Source organism: Callospermophilus lateralis, chromosome 2, assembly GCF_048772815.1.
Source record: "Callospermophilus lateralis isolate mCalLat2 chromosome 2, mCalLat2.hap1, whole genome shotgun sequence".
NCBI lineage: Eukaryota > Metazoa > Chordata > Mammalia > Rodentia > Sciuridae > Callospermophilus > Callospermophilus lateralis.
Genome location: NC_135306.1, coordinates 17,122,631 through 17,138,318, shown reverse-complemented (window position 1 = coordinate 17,138,318; position 15,688 = coordinate 17,122,631). Strand labels below are relative to the sequence as shown.

At 39.8% G+C, this 15,688-nt stretch overlaps 1 protein-coding gene across 3 annotated transcripts in view; it reads right to left on the bottom strand.

Moving 5' to 3' along the window:
- Astn2 (astrotactin 2) overlaps positions 1-15,688 on the bottom strand; it is an 847,605-nt gene that overhangs the window by 470,878 nt on the left and 361,039 nt on the right. For all 3 annotated transcript variants that reach the window (XM_076845613.2, XM_076845612.2, XM_076845614.2), the window contains one exon: positions 12,338-12,505. In XM_076845613.2, coding sequence (XP_076701728.1) covers positions 12,338-12,505 — 168 coding nt within the window. The remainder of the gene's footprint in view (positions 1-12,337; positions 12,506-15,688) is intronic.

The following is a 15,688-nucleotide window of genomic DNA, read 5'->3' as shown; positions in this document are numbered from 1 at the left end:
GTTTAACTGTTGTGAAAAACAGAGGTGCAGGAGGGGTGGAAAATGTCTGAAGTGTGAAGACTGACTCCCCATCCATCTGAATCCAGAATATATATCACTGACCTCTACAACACAGTCATTAAGTATAGAAACTTGCGTTGGTCCCTGTGTGCATGTGCTGTCAAGTTCCAAGAGATCAGGATTCATTGGTTATTCTCACTCTGTGTCCTCCAAAGCCAGAGATGGACATAACAGTGGCTTTCAGGAAGGCTTTTAGTACCAGGATTTCAGAGCTGGAGAATATCCAGCAAAGAGCTAATGTAAAGACTCCCCTTCACTGAAAGTAGAGAAACTGAGGCCCAGAGAGAAAAAGTGACTTGTTAAAGATCAAACTATGAGTAAACAAAAAGCCAGGAAGTGAGGCTCATGGAATTTGTCTTCAAACCCAGTATTTCACCTTTTGTTCATGCATTCCAAAAATCACTATTAAACACTAAGTGTCTGCTAGTCAATGGGCTGAGTTTGGAGATAAAGCAGTTAATAATTCAGGCACACCCCTTATCTTTATATACCACATGATCCCTTAGATAGCTAGTAATTGATCACAGAGCCACACAAATATATAATAGCAAGTGGTAATTATGTTTGATAGAATATGATGGCAGTTAGGATAAACCCAGAAATTACACTTCTAAATTAAAATCTAGATTCCAACACTTTGGGAATGTCTTTGGGACAATCCATTGATTCTTTATAGTCTAATGTACTTATCCATAAAATGATGATAATATGTCATTCCATTAATCCTAAGATGCAAAACTTTCTACATTTAACATCCCTGACATTAGGACTCATCTAATAATTATTAATAAGCTGTGGTTACTATTGTAAATATCTTTTCTGTTAGCAGTGGAGAAAATATTAGTATGTACACATACAGACACCAATATATATATATATATATATATATATATATATATATATATATATATATATATATATATATGACTGTGTCTTGGTTTAATTAAGATATGATTATATCTACCTCATAGAGTTATTAAAAGACTAAATGACATAATATTTATGAAGTGTTTAGAAGAGTACTTAACACAAAACACTATATAAATGTGCATTACTATTATAAACTATAAAGGAAAAATAGAGAACTACTGTAGCATAAAACATGGGAGGGATAATTTAATCTGAAGGTCACTTCTTTGACAAAGTAATGTTTAAGTTGAGACATGAAGGATAAAAGGAGTTAACAAACTACAGAATGGGCTTATAAAAAGTAGGGGTGTGTGGAAGGCTCTATGCAGAAAGAATGGTACCTGCACAGACCCTGTCACACTGGCTACCAGAAATGACTCAGCACTACCAAGCATGCAGGACTTTATGGCAAGGCTTTATATCCTCAGAACAAACCCAGTTCCAAACCATGTTTTTACCATTGTCTTCTGTTTCCATATTTTTGTTTATTAAAAACCCATTCATTATATTTAGATGCTTCCTGGATTTACTTTTGAAATAGTAGGACATATGCCATTTTTAGAGGCCTAATATATTTTGAAACATACTTGTTGGATAAAAATTAAATGCAGTCCTTAATTTAAAAGTCTATGTATGGTGATAAAATCTGGTCTTCAAAGGGAGGTGAGCACCTTCCTCCCTGCCAGTGCCTGCAACTCAGAGATAATCATCAGAGATGTCTCAGGTTACCTTCTTCCTCTATGCAACTTTGCAATATGAGTTTTGAGATCTCTCAAAACCTCTTTCTTTCAAGTTCTGAGGCAAAGCTTGCCTTAACTTTCAGTGGGACTGACAAGCTCTCAGCAAGGAGAGGTTTTCATAGTCTATCTTCATATAGACAATTCTAACCTTCTTGTTCTTCTCGGTTTTTGAAAAGTTGCTTGCTGCTGCAGGCTCACTGAAATTTTATGACCTCATCTTTGGCATAGATTGTCCTTTGGTAAAAGACCTCAATCCTCTTCCACAACATAACATTTTATAATACATTTAAACCAAATATAGCAAAAGTTACCAAATGGAAATATATCAAATAGTTTCTCTATAATTCATAAATACTTTAATAGTTCCACCTCTCAGTTCTACTTTTCCCCTTGTCCCTAACTCAATTGAGTCCTTTTATTTTTCAAGTTAACTTATTCTGTAAATTATTTGTCCGAATGATTCATGCTTGCCTCAGAGAATTCTCTGCAAATACCTATCAAAGGGAGAAAGCCAGATGTCTTTTTATTCTTTAGTGCTAAGCAAGGACTCCTCAACACAGTACCTTTCCATTTTATCTGGGTTCAAATCTGGGAATGTCAATTGAATATATTGACATTGCCTCTTTATGAAAAAACGCAAACAATAGTAACTACCTAAAAGTGTTGTCACGAAGACCAAGGCAGTTACAAAAAGTCTCAGCGTGGTGCTCAGCACACAACAAACTGTATAATGAATTTAGATGATGTTATTGTCACTTTTGTATTTATGCACATCTTGATAGCTCATCAAAACTCCACAATACCTCTCTTACTTGTGATTTATATCTGTCCATTGTGTCATACTCTCATCTACCATTCAAAGATAATGAACCTGCATCAAGTGAATAGATACAATAAAAAAAATGGGCTTTCATAACTAATTTTATGAAAAGTAAGCAGAAAAACTTTGGTTTGTGGTTTCTATTTCAGGGGCTTTTGTCGGAAGTGGTTTTGAATGTTTGATTCCACTATTTTTCATGTTTGAATAACAAGGAATGGTGTCTATTGATTTTTACTTAGTTTAGATGGGTTTTGTTTCATCCAGGTTACATAGAGTTCAGGACACAGGAATGGTGAGCCAGAGAGCATGTCAGGTGGCACTTCCTTGGGGACTTCCCCAGTGGAGGCCCAGGGACTAGCAGTGTAATTAGACAAGGATTAGTTCCAAACTAAAAGTCAGAGCTTCCTTTATTGAGTCCACAAAAGGATATTGGTACCCCATTCAGGGTAGAAAGAGGCTGTGAGAAGAGAATTAACTGTCCTGGATCAGTCTCAATTTAGCCAACATACACGTTAGTTAGAATGTCCTTGGCAGAATGTCCTTCTGACTACCCATGGTACTGACACCAGAACTCTACTCCTAACCCTTGGATCAAACCATGACTTTTCAGCAATTAAAATTTCACATCCATTCACTTATGAAAAGGCATATGGATCAACGAATGGTTCCTTTTTGAGGTGTATATATAGCAATAAGCAAGATGAGCAAAGACCAAGACGGTTAACACATGCTTACATTCTATTCTGTCCTCTCAAGTCTGCCAGAAACATAACTACATCCCAGCTTATCTGACTGTATGTCTCACCTCACACAAGCCCAGTTCTGCATATCCGCTGTATTATTATCAATTTTACCATCTCCTTCAAAGCCAGGTCAGTCTCCATCTTTGTGAATTCCTGGACTTTATGGTTTCATAAAATCCTTTGTGTCCCTTTAAACTTTAACAACACGGGGCTCAGTCAGTAATAGAAACAATCTATAAACATTAGAAATACTTAGGACGGTAGGAGACAGCTATATGACATAACCACACACACTGTATTCTCATTTCATATCCTACTACAAATGAAAAGTGGCTGCTGAAGACATGAAAATAAAATGAAGATGATGGCTGAACATGACTGAAGTCCATATCAATTGTGGAAAGAAAATTCAATTTGCTATAAATACCGTTTATAAATTGTTTCAATCATACTTATACTCTAAGTTATTAGTGCTTAAAAGGTCATAGAAACATGAATTTTGAGCTGCAAAATATCTTGAGAATTATTTAAGCCTGTAATTTGTATCTTTGCCACTAATTTTCTGAGTGACACTGTGCAGTGTACTGAGACTTTGAGGCATTCCGTCTCATTAGATCAGATGAGACCATGTCTAGGGAACTTTCCTGCACTAAAAGTACATCACTCGGAGGAGAGAAGGAATCTGAAGTCCACAGGGTATAACATACTCAAGGTCAAAAGGCAAATGTGTAGAAAAGCTGGCAGTAAGATTGAGAGTTTGTGAATTTTTATTTTCATCATGCAAGTTTAAAAGTCACACAAGTACCAAATGAAAGGCCAGTGTATAAGAATGTCCACCTTACTGTGTCTCTACCACATGGTAGAGTTCCTACAGAGTAGAGACTATATCTTATTCTCTTCCCACATAATCTAATGTAGCTGCATGTTGCATATATCTCATTAAATAATAATGGAATTGATAACTGAAAACACAAATGACGAAATAACTGATTATTAAAATGAGTGTAAAAACTTTATATTGATGTCTCCCATATATTAGGCAAGGTACTGAAAAACAATAAGATTTTATTTTTTCCTGTTATAAATCAGATGGATTTAACAGGCATCTAGAGAATACTTCATTCAACAACAGCTGAATACATTTTCTTCTCAGGTGCTCATAGAAATCTTCTCAAGAATAGAACATACAGACCATACGTTAGGTCAGAAAGGAACTTTTAGCAAATACAAAAAATGGTAAAATTTCTTTCATTTATCTAATCATGATGGAATAAAACTAGAAATCAATACCCAAAACCCCACAGGAATCACATAAACATGTGGAGATTGAACAATATAATTTTGAATGATGAATGAGTGATTAAAGAAATCAAGAAATTTTAAAATCCTTAGATTTTATGATAGTGAAACCACATATCAGAATCTCTGAGACACTACAAAGATAGTTAGAAGAGAATAGTTTATACTTATGAATGACTATAAAAGAAAATCAGAAAGATCCCAAGTAAACAACCTAATGATACATCTGAAGGCCCCTGAAAAACAAGATCAAACTAATTCGAAAACCAGTAAAATGAAGAAAATATTTAAGATCTGAGCCAAAATCAATAAAACTGATAATAAAAAGACAACAGAAAGAATCAACGAAATGAAGTATTAGTTCTTTGAAAAAATAAATCATATCCATAAGCCCTTAGCCAAATTAACCAAAAGAGAGAAGACTCAGATTAATAAAATATGAAAAAGGAGAGACACCACAGACTTCATAGAAATCCAGAGGACTATTAGGAAATAGTTTGAAAACTTACACTACCTAGAAGAAATAGAGACATTCCTAGACACATATAACCTACCAAAATTGAATCAAGAGGGCACAGGGAATCTAAACAGACCAATAACTAACAATGTAATAGAAGCAGTGATAAAAAGCCTTTCAACAAAGAAAAGCCTAGGACCAGATGGATTCTCAGCTGAATTCTGCCAGACCTTTAAAAAAGAACTAAGAGCAATACTCCTCAAATTATTCTGTGAAATAGAAAGGGATGGAACACTTCCAAATCCATTCTATGAAGCCAGTATCACCCTCATAACAATACTAGATTAAGGACACATCAAGGAAAGAAAAGTATAGACCAAAATCCCTGATGAACTTAGATGCAAACATGCTTAATAAAATGTCAACAAATTATATTCAACAACATATTAAGAAGACTGTATATCCTGACCAAGTTGGTTTTTATCATAGGGCTACAAAGACGACTTAACACATACAAATCAATAAATGTAATTCATCACACAAATGAAGGCCTCTGATAAATTTAGCATCTGTTCATAGTAAAAAATACTGAAAAAATAAGAACATCATAAACACTATATATAGTCTCAACATCATAAAAAACTATATATGACAAACTCAAAGCCAACATTGTAGTGAATGCAAAAAAAAAAAAAAAAAAAAAAAACCTGAAATCAGTTTCTTTAAAATCTGAAACAAGACAAGGATGTCCACTCTTATCACTTCTATTTAGTATACTACTAGAAATTCCAGCAAGAGAAATTAGGCAATAGAATTCAATAAGAGTGATAAATATAGGAAAAGTAGTCAAATTATTATTTGCAGATGATATGATACCCTACTTAGAAGATCCAAAAAGTTCTATCAGAAGACTGTTAGAACTAGTAAACAAATTCAGCAAAGTAGCAGGTTACAAAGTCAACATACACAATCAAAAATTACTTATATACCAATAATGGATCTGCTAAAAAAATTCAGGGAAAAATGCCATTCACAATAACCTCCCCCCAAATAAAATACATATAAATAAATCTAACCAAGGAGGTGAAAGACCTCTACAATTAAAATTACAGAATTCTAAAAAAAAGAAACTGCAGAAGACATAAGGAAATGGAAAGACCTCCCATGTTCATGGATAGGTGGAATTAATATTGCTAACATGATCATACTACCAAATACAACATACCGATTTAATGCAATCCTTATCAAACTTCCAAGTACATTCTTGAAAGAATTAGAAAAAGCAGCTCCAAAATTCATTTGGAAAAATAAGAAATCCAAAATAGCCAAAGCCTAAGCCAAAAAAAAGCTATGCTGAAGGCATCAAACTATGTGGATCAAAGATACACAGAGCTTAGCATGATATCACATATGTTTAGAACTTTTACAGAGCTGTATCACAACAACAACTGACCTTTGAAAATGTCCTTGAGAATCAAAGCCTGATCGTTTGAACTATTTGGTGCTGCATTCTTTGGGACTACAGCAAGTCATCCTTGATTATTAACTTTCTGTGCTCAGAGAGGTGGAGAGTTAGAGGAGTCTATTCCAGAAAGAAGCATAACACCACTCTCTGATAACATGTTCAGTATCCCTTAATCCTTTCTTGGTCTCAGTCTTTGACTTGTTGGTTCACATCCCACCCAGTATTATGCTGGAAAATATTCAGTGACTGGCTTTCTGGAGAATGTAAACTCTCATTTTGTAGCATTTATCAATTTTGTTGGTGTAAATAATCTCATCATAGTCAATTTCCAAGCTACCAATCTGACACCACTGAACAAAGAGTTGGGAAGAGAGGCAAACAGTCAACTTTCATGAGACCATTCGAGTTGGCTCCAGCACACCATGGATCCAGTTCCATGGATCCAGTTTCATAGTCAGCCCTGCGGGTGGTACTAATCATGAAACTCCTAGAAAAGCACAATTGAGCTGGGCTCTGGCGCACAGCCAGGTAAACATGGTCAGGTTCATGGATGTGCCACAGTAATCATACATTGTTCAGCTATATCATCATTGCCCTGTCATTTGGGAAAAAATAATCCCTCTTACCAACACATCCAAAATATCATTAAGACATGATGACCAATGCTTTGACTCCATGATTCTGTCCAGCCCTACAGATTTGACCCATTGAAGGATGGTTTGAAATTTGCACTCTTAATGGAATGAAAGGCAATGGGGAAGGTGAAGCTGTTCCTTTGGGCAGTTACATATTTCCTCAGTTAGGAAGATATGCAGAGCAGTTTTCCTTTTTTAATGGCCAATATAGCCTTCCTGGTTCTTACCTTTTTATGAGCTCTCTTCATCTTACCTTGCCAATTTTACCCTATCCCACTCTCCCACTTCTTGCCTCCACTTCATGCCTAGCACATTTTCCAGATGCCAGCCTGACTACACTGCTGTTTCCTAGAATCAATGCAAACTTCCTTTCTCTCATTGTAAAATTAAGTTTCTTCTGCTATAGCATCCTCCTGTCCATACTCCCCATTCATTCTATGAAGCTAAGCTAAAAGGTCATCTCCATGACATATCTCCTGAAATCCCCATCTAGAGCACATCTCTCCCTGTTCTCCAGGCGAGAGGCCCTTTGTTCATGCATTTTTCTTGATTTATGCCACACCATGTTTTTTATAATAGCTGTATATGAGAAGATTCTTTTTATCCCTGTGAGAATGTAAAATCCATGCAGACAAGAACACTGTCCAATTTGTCTGTGATTTCCCATAGCACTTAACACAGAGACTTATGAGTTGTGGAATTAAGAAAATCTTGCTTGAATTGAATCTAACAAATTGAACTAAATTTTACAAAGTGGCCCTCAGTCAAGCCTCATGAAAATATATTCAGGGATCTTATGTTCCCATTTCCACTCTTACCTGTAGATAATCCCATCCATTTATGCCTTGAGTGATTTATAAGAGTAAGACACTTTGCTGGGCATTGAGGTGAGAAGGATATGGGGATAAATTAGATACAGTCCCCAGTCTTATGAGCTTACAGTCTAGCAGGGGAGACAAATTTTCAAACAATAATTCAAATTTTAATCTTGTTTTAAGTCAACATAGGATTCTAATGATTCTGTAGAGTCATCCATTCTACCAAAAGGAAATGAGAGGCAATTAAGTGAGTAGGATTAAGAGGGAAGATGATTAAAGAATGGAAAGTATTTTAGTTGGAGGGAGGAGCTTGTAGTTCTAGTCACAAGGGGAGACCTTGCCTGGCATTTGTGGGACACTGTGAGTAGGAGCAGAGGGGGAAATTACAAACAGGATGCTCTTCAGGACGTGACGTAAAGTAAGGATCAGACAAGAGTATCCTGGAGTTCAGATAACCCGCTGTTGGACAGTGCTGGTGACCCAATGTCTCAAGAGCTTGAAGATATTTGAGTTCTTGTGCAAGTAGATAAGGTGGGGGGGGTGAGGGTGGGCTAGAATGGTATATGTCATTGTTTTTAGAAGCAGAGAAATTGACTCTTTCCTTCCTATTTTCATGATTCTCTGCTCACCTATTACATATCAGGCATGATGCTGAGTTTTAAAGAAAGAGGGGTGAATGAGATACTCATCCCCCGACAGAATTTCCAGTCTGTGACAAAGCCAGACAAAGAATGATGACTCTTCAATGGGTCAAGAATGAGGACATATTGAAGAACAGAAGGCTATGACCACAGAAAGGTGAACCCTTCCATCAGGTCAGGGCCAGGGAGGGGATCAGGAAGGCCTGTGGGAGGAAGGGAGTTTGGATGAATGTGAAGGAAATAAAATGAAACTGTTGGTCTCCAAGGAGAAAAGCATTTCAAGTTGAGGAAAGAGCCTGTAAAGGGGTTGCAGGGAAAGAGGCCATAGTGCTTTCATGAACCTGCAGGTGCTCTGTGTCCTTAGAGCTTGGGGCACAGGGCAAACAGAGGAAGGAGATGAAGCATCAGAATTGAACATGGTTTTGTGAAGATGATTCAATCAACAAATCTAACATCTGAGCCTTTTGCTGAGCATGTAAATATGGGAGGACTGTTTTGGAAGAAGACTGTTAAAGGCATTGCTTTGCCACAAGGCTAGTCCATGAGCCAGATGCATCAGCACCAGCTGGCCACTCATTAGAACCACAGAATCTCGGGCCCCATTCATACATCCTTCTAGGGCTGCAGAAGCAATAGTTTAGAAGATGAGCTGAAATCCTGGCTCTGCCATCTGCCAGCTGTGACCTTGATCTTGTCACCTCTTTTCTTTGTACCTCAATTATCAACAAGAAAGCTGAGATGGTTGCAGAATGGATCCTCATGATACTTTCAATTCTTAGGGGTGTGTGTGTGTGTGTGGTAAATTCCAGAGGATATTGATGGAAGGGCTGATTATTTTCTAAACTGGCTAATACACACTCACTCCTTGGATGGTCCACTATTTAGAAGTGTGCCCCCAAGCCTGTGGCTAATGGAGAAGATCGTCAGAAATCAGAAGCATGCGTGAGAAGCAGATCATCTGGGAAGCCAGCCCTGCAAATACTCACCACTTGCCTGGTGTGGGCAGCTTAGAGGGAGGCATAGAAGATGCTCCTTTCAGTTCCCTTCCATCAATAATCTTGCTTCTTTTTTAATCAAAAGAAGAAAAAACCACACAGATGCTATTGAAATGCACATTTCTATCTTCAGCTAAGATCTCTTCTTCGATTTTGAGTTGTAGATCTGTAGTGAAAGTTCATATTTTTATGTGACTTTGGCTTCCATTTTGAATATAAGTTTAACTTTTTTGTGTACCACAGCAGGATTCCATAAGTCACCCTTGACATGGTTCCTAATTCTACATCTCCTTCCAGTTCCTCAATGTGGTCAATCCAGATATTTGTCACACATCCAGAACAACACAGCAAAGCTTGCTGCCTGGGCATTAGAAGTAGAACTCTCCACCCAAATGGCTCAAACCAGTGGGCAGACATAAGAACTCAGAGGCATCTTGCAGGCCTAGCACACTGGGCTCCCTGCTTTCCTACTACTTCCTTTAAATGGATCACTCAAATATTTGCCAGTGGATTTAAAGTGATCCACACTTTATTCTCCACTGTACAGTCAATGGAATCTCTCTCCGTCCCCCGTCCTTCTCTGACTCTTCATTCCTACCTTTTGTGACAGGAGATGGAGGGATGGCTCATTACAACCTCCCAGCTCAGAATCTGTAAGTAAAAAAAAATTTTGAACATATTTTCTGCTGTGGGGATTATTGAATTTGTGCTTTTATCTGAAGAATCAGGTGCTTCCCCAGACAGGGTTTTCCCAAGACCCTGGGAAGAACACAAAGTTGAGTTCCCAGAGCCAGAGCAATGCTCAATCAGGAATGAACTGAACAAAGGTCAGACAAAAGCCACAAGAAAACAAGTTTCCTATGTGTGGGACCCCCTGGCCATGAGCCAGACAGGCATCATTCCAGAAGTGTCTTGTGGATGGCACACTGTAAACACTCACAACAATGTCCCCTCCATTTCCTGTTAAGGCAGAGTTGCTAGACACTGGGGCTCCGGAACACCAATACAGCCAACGGCCCTCAAAACAAGTCAAATGCTCATCCTTTGTTTCTACATGACAGTAACCAGTCACCCTGACCTCATACCCAGGATTGAGCTCTTTATCCCCTTAACCCAACACTGATCATGCCACGGCATCCCTGGCTAGCAACATGATCTGCCCTACTGTTCAGAATGAACAATTTTCAATCATCACCCGGAGGCTGATTACGTTCTCATTCTCTTCTCCCATAGCTCCATGGCCCAGGCCACTACTCACTTTTGCCCAGGAGAGAGCACAGGATGTGTGAGCATGCTTGGTGTTGTCTCACCACGCTGCAGCCAGGGCGATGATGTTAAAATACAGGTCAGGTCCCCTGGCTCCTCTGCTCAGAATCTTCCAGGGACCTTCCATCTCACTCGTAGTACAATCCAAAGTTCACCTCACCCTATACAAGAGTCCGAATCTGCCCTCAGACCCACACCTTCTGTTCCTCAGATCACACCTCCTACTCCCCTCTTCTCCCACTTTCCTCCAGCCATCCTGAGCTTCCTGCCAGGGAAGAAACAATGACCCATTTGTGGGCTTCTGTCACTGACCCTTGCACTTTCCCCATGCAGAGAAAGCTCTCCCCCACATATTGGCATGGATTCCTCCGGTCTCGTCTTGAAGTGCCTGTTCAAATGTCACCTTCTCAGAGAAAGCTCCTCTGACCACTCTCTATAATGACAAATCCTGCTCCATCTCCAGCTTCCGGTTCCTTATGCCCTGCCCTCCAGCACCCCCCCCATGCCAGTGTATGTATATGCACTTGTTTACCTGCCTATTGTTGTTCTATCCAACAGAGCTTTCACAGGCATGGAAATGTTTCAAGTTTGTGTTTCAAGTAGGTAGCGCTCTTCACATGAGGCTATGGAACACTTGAAATCTGGCTAGTGTGACTGGGGATAAGAATACTTACCTTTATTAATTTCAATTAATTTAAAGTAAGTAGCTACATATGGCTTATGGCAATCATATTAGACCATGCAGAATTAGCGTCTCCTGCCACACACACTAGATCAAAAGCTTCATTAGGCAGAGATTTTTGCCTTTTTTGTCCACTTTTATGTTCTCATGGTTATTCAGGAAGTATCTATTGAATGATGGGTGAATGAATGAATGAATCGGAACTTTCCGTGTATCATATCATTTACTCAACAGTCTTGCTGGTTAATTTTTTTTTTTTGTACCAGGGATTGAAGCCAGGAGATCTAAACCACTGTGCTATATTCCCCGCCCTTTTATATTTTATTTTGGGACAGGGTCTCACCAAGTTGCTTTGGGCCTCGCTAAGTTGCTGAGGTTGGCTTTGAACTCACAATCCACCTGACAGATGTGTGCCCCCATGCCCAGCTTGTTGGTTGGGTTCTATTTTCATTTCCTGGTACTCAGAGATGTGCAGTATCTTGTTACAGAATACCCAGCTAGCAAGAGGTAGGCAGGATCTGAACTCAGGGGTGTCTCTGATGACATTCAGACCATTTGCCTTTCTGGACTTGAATGATGTGTTCTCTGTGGTCTTTTCTAACTCTGAGTTTCTGTGATTCTCTAAAATTTTTCTCCCTTACCAGGAAATGGAAGCATCTGGTTACAGCATGAACTGCATAGATGGGCCTTTATGTCAAGCCCCTGGTCAATGGCTCAGAATCCAGGCTTTCTTGGCAGAAAGGGCAGACCCACCTTCGGCCCATGCTCTCCCACTGGGTAACCCCAGCCCCGACTCCCACGGCTCACCAGTTTCTGGGTCGCAGAGCTGCTCACAGGCATCTGTTGTCCTTTGTCCACAGAGGTCCCTCACCCACGGGGAGGTGGCATTGATCTGGTAATACAGGGACAGCTTGGCCGGGTTTAGCCAGTCGGAGATGTCCAGGTAGCTGCCTTCGCTCACCACGAAGCTGCTCCCTAGGGGTGAACAGAGAAAGACAGCTACTTTCTCCTCAATTTTAGGGTCTTGCTGCTGATGCTGTAGGATCAGAGAGGTGCATACAAACCACCATTCCCCTGCCCCTGACACCAGATCTCACGAGTCTAAAGGCATTTACTGAGCATTTATATTGTGACAGTAAGGTGCCATAAGTCAACAGAGGCAGAGGTAAATCAGACACGAGAGAGAGAGTTCAGCCTAGGGGTTAAGAGTAGGTCCTGAGGACTGAGGGGGACGTGGGTTCAAGACCTGATCTGAACTAGCCATTAAAGTCTCTTGGTGCCTCTGGGACTTGGGGATTTCATCTGTAAATGGAAATATTAATGAGGCCCACCTCAGCTGTGAGAATGAAATTAATTAACGTGGATGAAGTGCTTAGCCAGCACCTGACTTGTTCTAGTGAAGGATGATTAAATGTTAAATTTCAGGAGGAATAAAACAGCTAACATCCCTGTCTTCCAGGCACTGCCTCTAGAATAGGGACCACAAATGCCCACAGGGGTTGGGTGAATGACATTTACGGGAGAGACTGGCTAAGTGTAAAAAAGGAAAATAACATCCAGGCCTCCTGTCCTAGTTGTGTCCTATGGATTTTGTTGTTGTTATTATTATTTTTTGTTGTTGTTGTTGTTTTCTGCTGAGAGACCTTCACCTATGCTGGACAACTGCTCTACCACTGAACAATACACCCAGCCTGATTTTTATTTTTTATTGTTATTTTTATTCTGAGAAAGTTAAAGTGATAGAGATAGGGACACAGAAACAGGAACAGATTTTTTTTTTTTTTAAGAGAGAGAGACAGAGCGAGAGAGAGAGAGAGAGAGAATTTTAATATTTATTTATTTTTTTTAGTTTTCGGCAGACACAACATCTTTGTTTGTATGTGGTGCTGAGGATCAAACCCGGGCCGCACGCATGCCAGGCGAGCGCGCAACCGCTTGAGCCACATCCCCAGCCCAAGGAACAGATTTTTTTTTTTTTTTTTTTTTTTAAAAAGTCTCAAAGGAAAAACTCTGCAGTCACACAGTGAAACTTTTGATTGGGGAAACAGTAGGGACAAGGTGGGGTTTAGATCAAAGGGACATTGCAATCTCTATCACAATGAAGCAGCTGTGAAGCAGCTCCAGCAGGCTCTAACCCTGTGGGACTAAAAGCCAGGGCATCAGATCAGATTACCTTCAGGAGAGGCTGAGGATTCAAGTTTTTATTGTGATAAATATTTTTACAATGATGACGCAAATCTGTTCCTGAAACATACACAGGCCAGAATTCTCTGTTTTTGTGATCTGTGTCCTGAAATGCCCCTCATGAATTCATATGATAGACCGTTAACATACATACACTTACACATGTATAGGCTAATATATTGCACATGCATGCATAATAATACATAAAATCATATGTGCACTCAAATATATTCCACACATATGCATCAGTGCACAAACACAGATGCATACATCATTTTGGGGGAGGCAAGAAACAGACGCCCATTCAGGGTGGCTGCAAATGGTTTGTAAATGGTGAATGCACATAGATATCAATAAAGAAAAGCAAAGGTTGAATTTCACAGGGTTAAAAAAAAAAATCTGACTGCAAACAGTACGAGGCTTCATAAAGCTGAACTGGAAGAGGGGTTCTGGATTCACGGCAGATCTAGGAACCCCCACTCCAGGAGACATTCAATTGTGTTTCACAATTAATATGACTTGGCTTCTCCCCTGTGTCTGCCTCTCTGTACTTCACTGTCAAGCCAAAAGTCTTCAGTGATGCAATTTGAATTCCCCACAGGAGGACTCAGTTAATAAGTATCAGATTGGTTTGACAGAGAGCTCTCTGTGACATCTTATCAGACTCTGGTAACTGACCTAAGCTGGTACTCAGTTTGGCTCAGGTGACCTGCTGTGGTCCAACATGTAATGGTCAGGGAGCGGTCTCAACTGTCTGCCGGAGCATCTAAGGCTGTGTGTGAAGAAGGTTCCCTGAAACAGGTAAGGGCAGAGCAGGCTGCGATGATCTTCTCTAACTCACATAAATATGATAATTTCTACTACCTAAAGAATGAGTTCCCAGGGAAAAGTTCAATTGACAACAGTATTTTTGGTGTGGATGGAAGAGGTGTCCACATAAATAGCAGGAGCAGACAGAATCAGGTGCTGAGATAAGGAAATGACCACCCTTGAATCTGGCCCTAAAATCCTTGGCAGCTAAAACAGGGGGGAAAAAAAAGGAAGGAGTCTGTTGGATTCCATATTTCACATTTCTGGCAAGTAAAGATATGCAAATCTATCTGCAAAGCCATATTTCCCCCACTGGAACTAAGCCCAAGCAGAAACATGTCACATGGGTCCTTGAGCAAGGCACCGAACATCAGTATCAACTACAGATTTTTCTTTTAAAAAGCACAGTCATGCTGTTTAAATGGATAATTCTTGTATTTATTCTCACTAAAGACTGAGGGATGGATATTGAATTGTGTCCCAGGGCTGAGTTTGGTTAATCCTGCTACTTCAGGAAAGCTACACAGTGCAGAGATAAAGAGAACAGTCAGCGAGATTGGAGTTCACATCCTCTTTCTGCTCCTTACTGGTTCTGTCAGCTTGTGCAAGAAAACAAGCCCTCAGTTACTACCTATGAAAAGCATGGATACCCACACCCTTCATGGAGTTAAGATCCAGATTCAATTAGACAAGTCATTTGTCTTAGGTCAGGATCACCAGAAAACAGATGCAAAGACAAAGACTGGCATGCAGGAAGCTTGGGGGGCACTCTTGTAAGGGAGTAAGCAAAGCAGGATTGAGCAGAGGGGGAAGTCAAACTTCTGGAAAGTCTCAACAAGTTCTAGTTGGTTCCATGGGCACTCTGGAACTGGGATGGTCCTTCTGAGTTGCTTCAAGTCAAGGCAGCCTTTGTACCTCTACCAGTCGTGGGCTGTGAGTTTTCCCTGGGGAACGAACATAACCTTGGATGAACTGTTCCCTTTCAATGAAGGACATTCCAGTAAGAACTCATCTGACAGTGGACAACCACCAACATTCCTGGTGGCTGGGGGAATGAGTAAGCCTTGGTGCTAACTGGAGACTGGGGTTCAGCATCACAATATCCACCCCTGTAAGTCCTGGGCACACTGTGAAATCTCACCTAACCAGAGACATGTTGATTAT